This window comes from Eretmochelys imbricata, chromosome 1, assembly GCF_965152235.1.
Source record: "Eretmochelys imbricata isolate rEreImb1 chromosome 1, rEreImb1.hap1, whole genome shotgun sequence".
Lineage (NCBI taxonomy): Eukaryota > Metazoa > Chordata > Testudines > Cheloniidae > Eretmochelys > Eretmochelys imbricata.
The window spans coordinates 161,504,725-161,521,521 of record NC_135572.1 but is presented as its reverse complement, the minus strand read 5'-3'; the positions used below and the strand labels follow the sequence as shown (position 1 = coordinate 161,521,521).

The following is a 16,797-nucleotide window of genomic DNA, read 5'->3' as shown; positions in this document are numbered from 1 at the left end:
CAATTAACCACTGGAACAATTTACTACAAGTTGTGGTGGATTTACCATCATTCATCATTTTAAAATCATAATTGGATGTTTTTCTAAAGGATACGTTCTAGGAACTATTCTGGGGAAATTCTATGTCCTATGTTATGGAGGAGGTCAGACTAGATCATCACAATGGTCCTTTCTGGCCATGGAACCTCTGAATTACAACAAAAGTTACAAAGGCTCCTTTGTAGAAAACTGACACAGCCACAGGATTCTATGCCTCATGACTGGTTCCACTTGTCCCTTATTTGTTTTTAAAATAGAATACACATTTTGACCTATAGGAGTACTTAAGTCTGTGATCCACATACTTCAGCCATTTAATGGGGGGGAAAAAATAAATAAAAAAACTTATGGAAAAAGACATGGAATAGTCTAAAACTAGCCTAATATCCAGATTCAGAGATTTTTAAAGTGAAAACAAGTTTCCTCCTTCCACTTTCCTCCTCTCAAAACCAGTTTTAATGGAAATGATCAGACCCTTAACCGTAATAGAATACCTGTGCCATTATATCAATTCCACCCTTAAAAGTATATGAAAAATGATAGTGTCCTACAATAATAAAATAAGACTATGCTCAGGTACTATGGTAACAGGGGCCATATAAGAAAATATCAAGACTAGTATTACCACTTGCATGAAACAAATATTTTGGAGATAGACAAGGGGATGAAAGGCTTTTAACGCTTTTTCACATACCATTATCAGGAATAGGCTCCATGTCCCATGGGCTAAGCTTTTCAATTTCACCGTTGTCCCATCTGTTTAAACAACAAGGAAATTAACAAAAAGTTAAATTATGTTCATATATAAGTGTTTCTCTCCAAACAAATGTAAGGAATCTTTCCTTTGATTTTAAGCATAATGAAATTTGCAGTACAAATATATAGGAAGGACAGAGCAAACCAAGCTCTCTTAGAGGCAAAGCTACTGCAAACATAGTTTGGTTTAAAAGCTTAAAATTACAATAGCGCTCCTACTCCAGGCAATGCTTAACTGATCTCCTACTATATCAATGGGAACAGAAAGAAAATGTGTCTAACTTACAGACCAAGAACATTTCAAACAAAGTCAGTCAAAAGCACTCACCAGGCTGAAGCTTATGTCAGAAAATTTCACAATGTATTTAAAGTAAATAGAAGCAAGCAGCCAGGAAATATTGGAAGGTTTGAAGGAAAATTTGCAACAGCTCTGCTGGATAGTCAAAATTCTGACTCAGCAAAGCCAACAGCAATCAATCAGTTTAGCTACTTCTAAAACATTTACATAGCACCATAAATTCACACAGCACTTTACAAACAGATCACATATGTGCTGCTATAAAGAGTTTACAGTCTAAATAAGGCAACAAATAAGATCAATGTACTAGTACACGAGAAGGACAGTGCAAATATTCCAGTCAATGGAGAAGGATTGTTTTAAGAAATGGAAATACAGAGGGATTTGGAGGAAGGTAGACCAAGAAATGGGGTGTTTGGTGGAGCACAAAGACTGTTGCAGTCATGGGGAGCAGCATGCTAATAGGTACAAAGTAAAGGGAAAAGAAGAAATAAAGTGATAGGATTGGAGGCAAAAGGGAGAAAAAGAGGAAGCAATAGTTAGTCTGGTTCACATCTAATAGTATATTCATTTGATAATTGAATATGAGAGACTGATTTAAATTCCTGTATAGATTTTTTTATGCTTTGAGTAGCAATGAAATAGCTAACGATGTTGATATTTAAATTACCATAGTTAGGTGTTGTAACCAATACCTATTTAGCTGATCAGGGCAATCTACACTTCTCAGAATTATTTTAAGCTGTCTACAAACTCAAGCAGACATCACTGTTCAATTTGCACTCCGTTTGCTGTTTGAAGGTTTACTTTGCAACCATAGAAACTATAGACTTCTTAGGGCTTGCTTACTCAGTTTTTGTATCAATTATATTGGTTTAGAAACCCCTAGTATGGATGCAATTACAGCAGTGCACAAGTACATTTATCAATATAACGTATTTCAGTATAAGCTCTTTATATATCAGAATTATATTGGTTTAAAAACCAATGCCAGTAAAACAATACAGTTAAATTGGTATGAAAACTGTTTAGACCAGCCTTTGGGAAAAGCATGGTCTACTTATAGAACTTTCACCTGTTTTACATCTATGTGAATAATATGGAACTAACCTGTGATATTTATGAATACTGTATGCTGGTTTGGTTATTGGGATGGTATTTACTTTATGAATTTTTATTTTAAACTCAGCACTGTCTGGATTCAAGCATGAAGGGGAAGAAAGGCTCAACACAACCATCTATCAAAGAACACTTATAATTTAAGGGACAATGTCAAAGCTATTAGCTTTGGTGACTGACTGTCCAGTCTACAAAATTGGATTTAACCAAGTATGACTGAGGCCCTGCAAACACAAGGGAACAAAATTCAACAAGTGTTAAAAGGATCTCGGGGGGGTGAGGGGGGGAGGCGGAGGGGGGAGGGAAGATATCAGACAGATGCAGGAACCAGTCAGGGCTGTCTGGAGAAGCCATGTCTGTCTAGGTCTGCATCATGGAATAGTAGGACTTCAGGTAAGATAGACATGCACATAGACTGTTTTAATATCCTTTTTTCTCCAAAGTTTTGCCCTGACTGCTAAAGAAACAACACTTTTTAAGACAGTTTGGTCACAAGCTCCTGAAGGGAAGAATCACAGATTCTCAAACCCAGCAACACCTGTAGTTAACAATCTTTGATACAAAGGGTACTGTAACTAGCTCCTGGTCTAAGAACGGGAAAATTGCAAAATTCCACCCCAAACACAGGTAAAGACACAAGGCTAAACACCTGAGTGGGGCATACTCAGAGATCACAAATGGACAGAGGTGCAGCTCACCCTATAACTGTAATGGTTTAACTGATTTAGTTACATCGCTGCAAAGTTAAGTTGGTATAAACCAGATGTAAACAGATTTTAAAAAGCGTCCACATGTAGGAGTTTGCACAAATTTAAAACTATTTAAACTGAAGCAAGTTTCTTAGCTTCCCAGATTCCGAACACAAGATCCCATGTCCAAAAAAGCCTGCTACTGACTTGCCAAGCTACCATGAGCTGGTCCAACTCATCCTATGGTGGTTTATAGAGGACAGGTATAATCACATAGCAATTTCAGCCACTTTGATATTGCTGCATTTCTCCTCTGCTATTAGCCTTTTGCAAGTAAGTGGTATTTCAAATGAACTGGGGGTCAGGGGAAAGCAGGGTTTCAAAGGCCCATAAAGAAATATAGGTAATTGCAGATCTATGGTGCCGATGGATATCATGGACCCTGCATTCTGTGCTCTGGCATCTTTAATGGATTGAAGGGTACACTAACCATATGTCAAATTATGGTGCTGTTGTGAGGCCCCACTAATTATTTGTGCATTATACATCGGTTGATACTACTGGCTACTAATCTGGTGTTTAGTCAAAGCAAAAAAGTAGCTTGTGGGCAGAGCTGGGGACAGAACCACCATTTCTCTGAACATTTTGACCCATTGTTCCAATAATTTAGCTGACAGCAGAAAGAACAGGAAGTTTAGAGGAGCTGAAATAGCATGCAAAGATGATTAAATAAAAGGACAGCACTGCTGACAGAGCAGGAAATTTCCGTTATGGATAGAAGCACAGACTGCTTTTGAGTAGAAGAGGTGACAGAAGATTTTTGTATGTAGCGCACGTGGGCGCACGCCTCCCCCCCCGCATAGCTGATTAAACATACATGCAGCTAGGTAAAGCAGAGCTTCCCAAACCTTACACTGTGGTAAGCTAGCACATATATTAGATTTAACATGGTTGTAGTATGGAGAGAGAGGACAGAAATGAAGGCCGACAGCTGTAGATTCTTCTCACATATGTTGCAAATGTCACTAAATGAGAGACCAAAAAGCAGCTCCACACACTTGTCCTTCCCAAGAACAAGAACTATTGCAATGATAAAGGAGGTTGACTAGAACATGACAAACATATTTTGGATTTTAAACTACAAGGGAATAGATATTAAAATTAAATACTTTGAGATGTACTTTGCTTCCAAAAATATTTTTATTTCCATATCTGCCACTCAGTAGGTTTGCACACTGCATACCATTTTACATATTAAAATTAAATTTAATATATGAGCATATCTTAGTCAATTTTGTTCTGGATCCAATATTTGAATATTAATACATATAAAGCTGGCAAGATCTGGACAGAACAAATACAGAAACTAAACATTTCCATGTCCCAGTACAAACCGACAAATATTAAAATCCAAAATAAATCATTTCCATTGTGTTAGTTTGCACTACTGACGCTGTGTGTTTTTTTTTTTTGTTTGTTTGTTTTTTTAAAGGCATCTTCCTTGGCTGTTCCATGGAGAAGATTTGGTAACCCATAATATATAAGTTATTATATTATATATAGTAATATATAAGAGGTTCCTCTCTTTCACAAATATAAAATACAATTTGTGTTTAGCAAGTTATGTTCATTAAGTTACTATTCATGAACAATTACTGCATTTTGGTAATACATTCGAGACAGTTTGCTAATGGAGCTTTAGGATTTCAACCAACAATCTTTTGTGCATTCTTACACCTCCAGACCATCAATATAAGCCATGATTTATACAGTGTAAACAAACATTTTATAAGCCTCTGTACTTACTTAACACTGTAACACTGAAAGTGACTATCTGGATACTGTGGCTGATATGGCTCTTGACCCAACACTGTTCCAAACCACCAAGCATCATCAATAATGGATCTGAATCTATCAGCTGTAAGAGAAAGAACCATTTCCCCACTCATACATATTCTGGTAACCAAAAGTTTTTAATTATGCTTTTTTGTGAGGATGGAATTACTGGGGAGGAAACTATTGAATAGACTCAGACTTTAAGGTCAGAAGGGACCATCATGAACATCTAGTCTGACCTCCAATAGTATATTTTGGTTTAAAATTATAAGTATCTACGTCAAAAAACAGACACTAGATAAAAGAAAAATAACCCATTACACAAAGTAATGTACATTTTCACAGTAAGCTCTAAAATCCAAACATATACTAGCATGTAAACAACAAGATGTTAATATATGTTTCAGTCTGGAAGGCATGCATCACTAAAGGTGCTGAGTATTTTATAATATATAAAAACTTGTATGACTTCAACCACAATGAGGCAAAGTCCTGAAAAAACAGATGAGCCTTAACACTATAAATTGAAGGCCAGACGCTGGCTCTAGCATACCAAAGGGTTTAGGAGGCAATGAACTCCATTTCATAGTCCAGGTCTCTCCATCAATATCTAATTCCAGCATGTTCAAATCTCTAGAAACTGTTTGCAAAAGGGTCTCAGCTGACCTCAAGTGCAACAGTGGAGCATCTGATGGTAGAGAGCTGTTGGAAGTCTCCGATAGTCAGGACACAAGCCACACAGCGGTTTTTAAATCAACGTCAACACAATGAATTGTACATAACATACTCAGAAGCTAGCCACAATGGAAAATTTTTGTATTCTAAAACTGTATTGCCAGACACTTGGAAGGTGAAGACTTACAAGCTTGCCAATTCCTCTGCCGTGCTTCATCATAAAACTGACGCAATACAAGGAAGTCAATGACATCTGGCATGTCATGGTATCTAGATAAAAAATAAAATTAGCTTTCATTTGTGTGTCATATTATATTATGCTATGTTGTGTAGAGGAAAAAAGCTAAGGAATGCCTCTTAAAAAAATACGTTATCTAGCGTATGCTTTCAGCAGAGAAACACATACTTGAGAGAAAATGATTTGTCTGAAAGTTTTCCAGTGGCATGGTCTATAAAGGCAAGCTTCAGGCAACACAGTGTAGGAGGACCAACTTCATATCGTATCCCAACAATTTTTACCAATTCTTGATCCTATAACAAACAAAAATGAAAGCAACAAATTCCATTAAATTTCAGCCCTACACTAGAGACAATCTCTAGTTTAGTTTTATTACACAAAACATCTGAATAGTTTTAGCACTCAAAAGCCAATATTGTTAAATAATGTATGAGGTTTTATTGGGAGACAACCAAATCCTTACACAGAGTCTGTACCCTTTTTAAAATCAAGATTTATGTTTTTATTGCAGTGAAGTCCAGGCCTCCCATGGGCAATTTTGAAGGTTTCTTTGATGACTGAAGAAAGCTTTCTTCCTCCTTTACGTTGGTAGGAGGATATTAATGGGAAGTTGCATAGCTAAGTCCTCACTAGTTATATTTATACAAAGAATTTTAAATGCTAATGTAAACCGTTAAACACATATTACCAGTATTGAACATGTAACAACTTCAATATATTCTTACCCTAAGGACCATTTTTCTCCATGGCTCCTTGTGGGGGTTTAGTTCATAAATATTATTTTTTCTGACTGCTTCAATATAAGCTTCATGACCTTGTCGAAAATATATTACCTGTAAAAATAAAAATCCACAGAAATTATTTACTTGAAACATTAAAGTACATATTTTTCTATTTTTAGTGCCAGTTGCTATGTTAACTTTTAGATAACCTAAAATTTTATAGCACTTTTTGATAAAAGCTCTCACCTCATCACCCATTTGGGGAACAAAAGGAGATTTTCGAAGTGCTGTGTCAGTTATCCAAACAGGAGGATGGTAGTCATATAACACATCTTCGTTTACTGGCTGTGTGGGAGTACTATTCTGCACATTCTGATAAACAGGATAGTTATACATTAGAATTATGTTCTTGGTGCAGTGTCATGAAAACTTGTCATCCAAGAATTTCTTCTAAAGTCTACACAAAGTTAATACCATGAAACAATCATCAATTAAGCTTTATCCAGGACCTTAAGACCAAAAATCTCCTAAAGCCCACATTTTGGTACTCAAGTTTGGTATTTTGGTTCTTCCTATATTTGCAGTTCTTCCATTGTCATCATTAAGTATGTCAACCATAAAGTACTCTACTCCCAATAAACTTGTAGGGCACGGTTCTCTCAGAGCTGCATGGTAGTTCTTAACATGACTATCAAAAGACTTGTCTAATTTTTGAAACTACTATTCTAATGTACACTGTCTGGCAACTACTATTGAGATAGAGATATATAGATAGAGATAGATCTCATTTTATTAAACAGAAAACCTTCAGACTATTTAGATGTGTACCAAGTGTAGCTTAAAGCAAAGAAATTCCAAGTTATTATATATCTGCCACTTCAAAACTAATATTCAGAATCAAAGGTGATTATATAATCAAAATAATTCTTTGAGAAAAACACACTTACATACATTTTATATTGTATGATGACATACATTTGAAAGGCACTCTGTTTTACCACCAGTCCCCTGGCTACAAGAGTTGCAGAATTACTTGAAGCGCTCAAAGATTCTCGTTCTCCACATTACAGAACGCTATTTTCCATCACTTTAGAATTTACCAAGGAATTCAGGGTAAAATTCCCCCCTGTGCAGAGGCCAGAACAAGGCCTATAAACCATTTAATACTTGTGCTGTTTTGAAGACTTAAGTTATTTAAATGAATGATTATTTACACCCCTTTGGTGATAGGGCTGAAGTTCTAACCAGTTATTTTCTTTAATTTATTTAAAAAGTTTTCTCATCCTAATCATCAGTATGGTGAACCATCTAATGTTTGACTAGGAGAATGTGACTTCACTTTGGATGCAGAATTTGCCCTGGTTATTCTAGGCCTATTGAATTACTATACTGCACTTTATGTAAGGCATACCTTGACAAGATTCAGAAAGTGAAGCTGGTGCAGAATGCAATCACTTGTCTATTAAGCAGTACATCATGCAGACAGCACATTACATCAGTTCTTATCTGCCTTTACTGGCTGTGAGTAAGTTTCCAGAGAGCTTAAAGTGTTGGTTTTAAACAATAAAGCTTTAAATGGTTTGGGAACTGGTTACCAGGGAAGACACATCTGCCCTCAAATGTAATATATTATGACAACTGTAATCAGTGGAGATGCCAGAGTTGGAGTCCCCTCAATTTAAAATAAAGACATTTTGTAGAAGAACCAAATTCCATAGTCACAGCTCTCCCGAATCCAGATTGCTGGCCTTCTAGGCATCTGACTTTTCGAATGGGCACTGAGAAACAGGGGCAGGCTTATAAGAGTGGATCAGCTAGATATGGAAAGGTTTGTGTTGAGGATACTAAATGGCAGTTCAATTAATTTGTTTTTAGACGTTTTTGTATCAAAGACTGTTTTAAAATTCAGAAAAGCACCAAGAGTGTTCTAAAATCTAAACAAATAAAACCCTTAAGTATCTGCATTCCTTGCTTTTGTATTCAAAGATGCTATAAAAGTGGTAAAGGGTAAGAAAAGCCATGTGTCTGGACCTCATAAGAGTGAGGAGGCTTTAGTTACTTATTGTAAAGCAAAGTCCATAAAATTTAATTAGACGATGTAATGTTGTGTGTGGGGGGGTGGAGGGGGGGAGAGACATGTTGAAAAGGGGAAGGAGCAACCAGAGTTAGTAATATCATAAATACCTCTGCCTAATACGGAGGTAACGTATACAAACTCCATAAATTCCCAGGTGTAAGATTTAAAATGTAAAAAGAGATATCGATCAAGAATTAAGTGAACAGAAGGAATTAACTGTATAATACCTCTTCCTGCTTTTTCGGTTTGGGTTTTTTCCTTCTTTTTCTTCTCCTCTTTGGAGGAGAAGATTTCTCTGCTGATACTTCATCTTCTGAAGTACTACAATATCTGATAGCTTTGCGTCGAGATGTTCGCACAGGAGGTTTGAGATTTATTCCTGCATCAGCTATCCAGTCAGAATATCTACTTGAAGAGTCACTGTTCATGGGGAAAATAATGGAAACAAATGGAATTTAGATATTCAAACAGCTGACAACTAATTAAGAATGTTAAATGAATTATAACAATATTTGTAGGTGTAAAGTTCCTTTTCCACTGTCCTGATCTTCAGTGGTTTTGGAGGTTGTCAGGAGTAGTACAGGAAGATTTAATTGCTGTGATACATTTCTAATTCCTTCACTTTGGCTAGCAGTTTTAACTTATGGCACTAATTCTTCAGTCACTAGAATGCAACTATGACATTTTTGTCCTTATAGAAATTCTGTACAACATTTAATGTGTTCCTTTACTGTATTTCAGAAGCAGGATTCCAATAAATAGGAACATCCTGCCTACTCACAGGCAACAGAAGATACATACTTTCAGACATCTCTATTTCATTGAGGGTTTAAAAAAACAAAAACTTCCCTTTTCTAAAAGCCATTCTAATCATAGCTGCTTATTGTTAGACAGGATTCCAACAAAAACAGCTGTAACTTGGCATGGACAGTCATCCCTGAGGATGAGAACAGTTTTGAAAAAATTGTGTTTGATTTAACAAACTCTGAGAATCAGAATATGCCACACTAAATATACGCAAATTTTTATTAAGCTTATAGGCACAGACTTTAAGATATGCAGTGCACATTGTGTGCAGCTAATTAAGTGCATGCTTTTGAAGACAAGTCTGCTGATATAAAAACATTTATAATTGTTAAACTATGGATTTCACCATGGCTTAGAAATCAGGCCAATTTAGAAGTTTGGATTAGTACTTTTAATAGTAAAAAGAAAAATATGAGGCAGCCGTGTATTCCAAGATGATCTGTGTGCACACTGGAGCCAGAGTCTTTTGCCTGGCAATACCCGTAGGAGGGGTGGCGCTTGTGCCTTGTGCCTGTAGCCCCTTCCTTGGCTATCTGACGCAGCACCGCTCCGACCCCTGCTCAGTTCCTTTACACTGAAAGCCCAGGAAAAGACTCCAATGCAGAGGGGATGGAGGGTGCGTCGTGGAATACAAGTCTCCCTCTCATCTCAAAGAACCATAGTTACAGCAAGTAACTGTTTCTTCTTCTTCAAGTAGATGCAGACACGAATTCCAGGTAGGTGACTAGGAAGTAGTACCTCCATCCAGAGGCGGAGCTCAGTCTACCAGAACAAGAATCGCAAGACCACTCTTCCAACATTATCGTCTGCTCTGGAAGAAATGGTCATTGTGTAAAGGTCCACAAAGGTATGCATGGACGACCATGTGGCTGCCCTACAAATGTCCAATATAGACATGTCATTTGGGAATGTCACTGATGTTGCCGGTCTCTGATCGAATGTCCCCATACCAGCTTTGGAGGCGTGGCCAATGCTATCTAATATGCACTCTTAATGCAAGACAAAGCCATCTAGAGATGGTCTGCTCAAAGACAGCTTGTCCTTTCATGCGGTCGGTACATGTTACTAACAGGCAAGGCGAAGCCCGAAACTGTTCAGTCCTGTTCAGATGGAAAGATAGACAGCATCTAACGTCAAGGATATGGAGGCGTTGTTCCTACGTGGAAGAATGCAGCTTAGGGAAAAATACATCGCTTGGTTCAAATGAAACAGAGATCACCTTGGATACAAACTTTAGGAGTGGCTGAAGCATAACCATATCCCTGAAGAACTGCACGTAAGGAGGCCCAGCCATCAGGGCCTGCAACTAACGCCCTCCTGACAGAGGTAATGGCAATCGAGAATGCAGTTTTCTGACACAGAACAGGCAGCAGACAGGAAGCAAGGGGCTCGAATGGAGGCCCCATTAGAGCGGCTAAAACAGTGTTCAGGTCCCAGAAGGGATCTGGTTCTCAGACTAGAGGATGCAGGTGGAAAAGCCCTTTCAGAGATCGTGTCACCTTGGCACAGGAGAAAACCAATTTCCCTTGGATAGGTGGATGAAACACTGATATTGCTGCTAAGTACATTCTCAGAGAGCTGAGTGCTAAGCCCAATTCCTGATAGTATAACAGGTACTCCAAGATGTCCTGGATGGAAGCCTCTGCTGGATGGGTCCCCATGGGCCAAGTACCACATAGAAAACCTCTTCCATTTCGCCAGGTAGGGTGTTCTAGTAGAAAGTGTCCACTGTTAAGTAGGACCTGTTGGATGGCCTCCCAGCAACACCCGTCTTCTTCATTCAGCCATGCAGCAGCCATGCCATAAGGTGCAAGGAGCTGATCACTGAATGCAGGGTAGACGTAGTCCTTTGTGAGGAGGTTGGGAAGGAGAGGAAGCAGCATGGGAGGCTAAACTGACAGATCGAAGAGATCTGAGAACCAATGCTGCCTCAGTCATGCCAGGGCAACGAGGATGAGTCTGGCTCAATTCACCTTCAGCTTAGTAATGACCTGGGGAAGGACCAGGATAGCAGGGGGATGCATACAGCAGAGTAGACTTCCAGCTGCAGTGGAAAGCATCAGAGAGGGAGGCTAGGATGAGTCCCTCTGAAGAGAATAGGCACCACTTTCTGTTTTCCCTCATCACAAAGAGGTCAATTGTCGGAATGCCCCATGTTGTGAACATCATCTGAAGGACTTCCATCTTTAGGGACCACTCATGGTTGGGAAGAAAACCCTGCTGAGATGATCGGCAAGACAGTTCTTGACCCCCTGGTAAGTGATGTCTTTTCGATACAGAACTGCCACATGTTGATCTCCTCCAGGCAGAATGATCTGGAGTGAGCTCCCCCTTATCTGCTCATATAATACATTGTGGTGGTACTGTCCTTAAGTATGTGACCACTGAATGCCTGATCTGGTCCTGGAAGGCATAACACAGATTGTTGATGGCCCAAAGCTCCAACACACTAATATGGAGTAAGGCCTCCTGTTCTGACCACAGATCCTGCAACCGCGAGTCCAGACGTGCTCCCCAGCCCAGAAGGGATGCGACAGTAACCAATGACTTGGGTCAGAGAAGGCTGAGAGAAGGGGATCTCTTGCCCACATTACACAGAGATTCCTACCAGAGCAAGGACTGCAGGACTGATGGAGGAAGGTGAACCAACCTGCCTAGAGCATGCAGGGCAGGACAGTAAACCATCCTGAGCCACATCTGAAGAGAATGAAGAGATAACCTGGTACGGTGGACTATGTGCGGACATGTGGCTCAACAGGCTCAGGCACACATGGACGTTTGTTATTGCAAACTGAGGTACAGCTGGTGAATCATCTGAAAGCAGTTGGTTGGCAGAAACGCCCTTGGCCTCATGGAATCTAACAGGGCCCCAATGAACTATTTGCTGAGTGGAAGTGGAGGTCAACTTCATGGTGTTTAGACTGAGACCCAAATGGTCGAGTAAGCATAGTGTGGTGTCAGTGTGAGCAAAAACGTCCTCTCTGGAGCTGCCTTCAGCAACCAGTCATCAAGATAGGGGAAGATATGGATTCTCCTCCTCCTGAGATACGCCATGACCGCTGCCATGCATTTGGTGAAAACCCAGAGGGCAGAAGGAAGCCCAGACAGGAGAACTATGTACGGAAAGTGGCAGTCTCCTACCATTAAGCGAAGATACTAACTCAGCAGAATGGCCACATGGAAGTAGGCAAAGTCTGCAAAGTCCACAGCAGTGAACCAGTCATTCTGAGACAAAGCAGGGAGGATAACTGATAGAGTGATCACGCAGAACTTCACGTGCTTGATTAATTTGTTGAGTTCACGGAGGTCAAGGACAGGCCTCATCCCATTCTCACAGAGCCTCCTCCATCACTGTCAATGCTATCAGAGAGCTGACATGCTTGAAGAGCACCATCTCGTGAGAGGGGAACCTAAAAAGAGGGATGGAGAGGGGGTGTGGGTGTGGAGACTGGATGGCGTAATCTGATCTGACAGTGTGTAGGACACAGTAGTCAGACATTATCGAGACCCAGGCATTGTAAAAGCAGGACAGCCTGTCTGCAAAGGAATGGGTGGACAAGGGAGAAAGAACAACAACTGGCACAGGGCTCTAGACCAACAAGTTAAAATGGGTGCTTAGCAGATGTCGAAGGAGGGTGTGAAGAACGACCAGGCCCCGAGCTCGAGTGCTTCCCCTTGTGAGACTTATCCCTCCTCCTGGGGCAGGCTTACTGTCTTGGGGGGAAGGGGTGCTGTGGCCTGTATGGCTGCAGTTGCTAAGCCCTGTAACAGTGTCTCTGCACAGGTAGCATATATACCCCCAACAACCTTAAGGTAGCCCATGAATCCTTAAAGGAATGCAGGATTTCATCAGTCTTGTCCAAAAACAAGGTCTTATCATTGAACAGCAAGTCCTCAATAGCTTGCTGGACATACAGTGTAATTCCTGAGTTCTGGAGCCAGGAAGCCCTCTTCATAGTAATTTTCTGAGGCCATCGCCCTGACAAAGTGTCCATCACATGAAGGGCAGATTGCATTGACTTTTGTGACTAAGCAGCCCTCTGCAACAAAACACCCAAAATTCATCCAGGAAGCCTTGGGCAACTGCTCCTTAAATTTGGCCATAGCTGACCAATTGAGGAAGTCATATTTGGCCAGCAGGACTCGCTGGCTCGCGATCCTCATCTGCAGTGATGATGAGAGGTATATCTTCCTGCCTAGAAGACCTAGGCACTTTTGAGTTTCTATCCTTGGAGGACGACGACTTGAATCTGCTCTGCTGAGTCCTGTCATTCATTGCTGTGACCACCAGGGAGTTCAGAGCCAGATAGGAATAAAACCCCTTGTATTCCTGTATCGGCACAAAATAGCTCTTCTCCAACCGCTTGGCCACCAGCGATACCGAGGAGTGCCTCGTTAATAGGGAAGGCCACTCTCCCAGGGACAGAGGACTGGAAAATGTCCACAAGTTTATGGGTATTCTCCTGGAGAAACTCCACCCGAATACCCAGCAACAAGGCCACCTGACATAATAGGTCCTGGTATGCCCTGAAGTCCTCTGGGTGGAAGGGGAAGATGAACCAGGCAAAACCGTACCATCCAGGGACAAGGATGAGGCTGCTGGCTGGACTACCAGCAGATCCTGCTCCTGGTGCAGTGTCTCTGGATGAGGAAATTCTGGCTGCTCCATGGGATGGGAAACCACAGGCATCTGGACTTGTGGCTGGTCCACAGCCCCTAATGCTGCATCAGCAGGGGATCTCACTTTGACTTTGACAACAAGCAAGACCTCCAGGAGCAAGGGGCTTGTCACTGGGCCCAAGGTGGCCACTGGTATGGGTAAGGAATTGGTGGCCAGTAGGCGCCAGGCCTTGAGGTGCATACCAACTTTGGTAGCCGTACTGGTCCACCAGTGGCTTCCAGACTTCTTCAGGTGACGTGGAGTGGGAGGGCGAGAAACCTGACTCTGAAGCATAGGAGTCCCAAGACCTAGGAGATATGGGAGGGGAGATTCCACTGGGCGATCCGACTCATCTGTGGCCCAGAACAAGGTCAAGATAGGCGCCCCCAATGTAGTCTGCAACACTAGTGCTGAAAAGACTGATGGAGCAGGCAGGGTCTGTCTTGGTGCAAACAACAGTACTGGAGCACCCGGGTGCGTTGACATCAAGGGCGGCGACAGCCTCCATGGAACCATCTGTGGTAGAATCATAGAATATCAGGGTTGGAAGGGACCTCAGGAGGTCATCTAGTCCAACCCCCTGCTCAAAGCAGGACCAATCCCCAATTTTTGCCCCAGATCCCTAAATGGCCCCCTCAAGGATTGAACTCACAACACTAGGTTTAGCAGGCCAATACTCAAACCACTGAGCTATCCCTCCCCCCAAGCCTACAGCACCCACTATTCTCAGGAGGTCTCCCATCCAAGTACTAACCAGGCCCAACCCTGCTTAGCTTCCGAGATCAGACAAGATCGGGTGTGTTCAGGGTAGTGTTGATTGTGTCGGTGCAGAGGATGGCCTCAGTACCGAAGACCCTTGTACTGTCTCTGGTACCATGTCCATACCAAGCCCCAGAATGAGAGCTTTGTGGTTCAGTGCCAAGACTTCAGCGGCACACTCCAACTGAAGGGCCATCATGGGTGTCAGCCCTGAAGTCTTGAACCTGCAGCGAGGATGGTACCAAAAGGCAAAGTAATTCTGCCGCAGCCTGGTATGTCAACACCACTAAGACTGTCAGTACCAGCACTGTTCTCATTGGTACCAGCCTCAACAGATGTCTGAGCCAAACTTGATGGTACGAGGTGTCTGCCCTGCCCTCCCCTCCCCTCCACAGATGGTGCGTCAGAAGCTTCAGTACTGGGTCAGGCTCATGGACTGCTCAAGCTGGTGCTATTTAAGGCAAAGGTCCCGTGCCACGTAAGTCCTCTTTTGAATGATCTGCAGATCAAACAGTTCTCCTTGAGATGGGCTTCGCCAAGGCAGAGCAAGCACCACGTGTAGGGGTCGCTATTAGGAATCACCACTCCCCACAAAGGGCAATGCTTGAACCCAGGTGAGGGCATCACTGGGGAGCACTGCCACTAACACTGTGCTATATACTGTAACTTTTAACTAACACTACTATTAATTATATATAGTAAACAACTAATTGCAAGGTTGTGAAGCGAGAACCACACAGAGCTCCGACTTCAGCTGTCAAGCGGTGAGTAGGAAACAGAGTGGCCAGGGCGGTGCTACCTCATAAAGCCAAGGGACGGTCTAAAAGCATGAGCACTGCCATTTTACTAGGAATATACGGCTGCATCTTCTCAAAGAACTTAATGTTGGTAAACTCTGGGATCACTAAGTCTTCTGCACTGGCACAGAAACATGTACATAGCTTAAAATAGCCATTAGCCAAATCATGCCTATAAATTCTTAAAGGACACAGTTATAGGACGTTAAAAGGTGAAACTTGCCTGTGCTTTCCCTTGTTTATTAGCCCTACTACTGGGGAAATCTTCCAACTTTTTCCTTTACAAGCCTATGAAATTAAATGTAAAGGACTCACTATTCACAGATCCTTAATGTGCACTGAAGACTCACACCAGGAAACAAAAATTCTGCATTTCTCATATTAAAACAATACAGGTCACCGCACATTCTTACATTCATAAACTGTATTTGAGAAAGAGTGGTATCAGACTACTTAACTTTTGTATTTGCTGATTTCTAAATACTTAATTTATCTTATGCACTTCTTATGATAAATTGGAGAACCAGCCTGAATTCAACAAGATGAAATTCAAACAAGACAAATGCAAAGTACTTCACTTAGGAAGGATAAAATCAAATACACAACTACAAAATGGGGAATAACTGGCTTGGTGGTAGTACTGTTGAAGAGGATCTGGGGCCTATAGTGAATCACAATTTGAATATGAGTCAACATGATGCAGTTGTGAAAAAGGTTAATATTCTCGGGTGTATTAAAAGCATGTTGTATGTAAGTCTGGGAAGGTAACTGTCCCACTCTATTTGGCACTGGTGAGGTCTCAGCTGGAGTACAGTGTCCATACTTTTGGAAAGATGTGGACAAACTGGAGAGAGTCCAGAGGAAAGCAACAAAAGTAAGTAGTTTAGAAAACCTGAGCTATGGGGAAAGGTTAAAAAAACTGGCCATGTTTAGTTTTGAGAAGACGGGGGGGCAGGGGGGGGAACGGACGACGACACGACATAACCTGATAACAGTCTTTAAATATTTAATGGCTGTTATACAGAGGAGTGATCAATTGTTCTCTATGACCAATGAAGTTAGGACAAGTAGTAATGGGCTTAATCTACAGCAAGGGAGATTAGGTTAGATATTAGGAACAACTTTTTAACTATAAGGGTCATTAAGCTCTGGAATAGATTTCCAAGGGAGGCTGTGGAATCCCCTAAAACCAGAGGTTTTAAAGAACAGATTGGACAAACACCTGTCAGTGATGGTAGAGGTTTACTTGGTTCTGCCTCAGTGCAGGGGGCTGGACTTGATTTCTCGAGGTCCCTTCCAGTCCTAAATTTCTATGACGGATAATA

At 41.3% G+C, this 16,797-nt stretch overlaps 1 protein-coding gene and 1 pseudogene across 3 annotated transcripts in view; both read right to left on the bottom strand.

Annotated features, from left to right (window-relative positions):
* Positions 1-16,797, bottom strand: part of BRWD1 (bromodomain and WD repeat domain containing 1) — a 110,314-nt gene that overhangs the window by 49,127 nt on the left and 44,390 nt on the right. For all 3 annotated transcript variants that reach the window (XM_077818397.1, XM_077818405.1, XM_077818414.1), the window contains exons 23-29: positions 8,677-8,869; positions 6,619-6,744; positions 6,376-6,483; positions 5,819-5,943; positions 5,600-5,682; positions 4,708-4,819; positions 734-795 (exon numbers count right to left, since the gene is read on the bottom strand). In XM_077818397.1, coding sequence (XP_077674523.1) covers positions 734-795; positions 4,708-4,819; positions 5,600-5,682; positions 5,819-5,943; positions 6,376-6,483; positions 6,619-6,744; positions 8,677-8,869 — 809 coding nt within the window. The remainder of the gene's footprint in view (positions 1-733; positions 796-4,707; positions 4,820-5,599; positions 5,683-5,818; positions 5,944-6,375; positions 6,484-6,618; positions 6,745-8,676; positions 8,870-16,797) is intronic.
* LOC144259749 (5S ribosomal RNA) lies at positions 14,622-14,740 on the bottom strand (annotated as a pseudogene).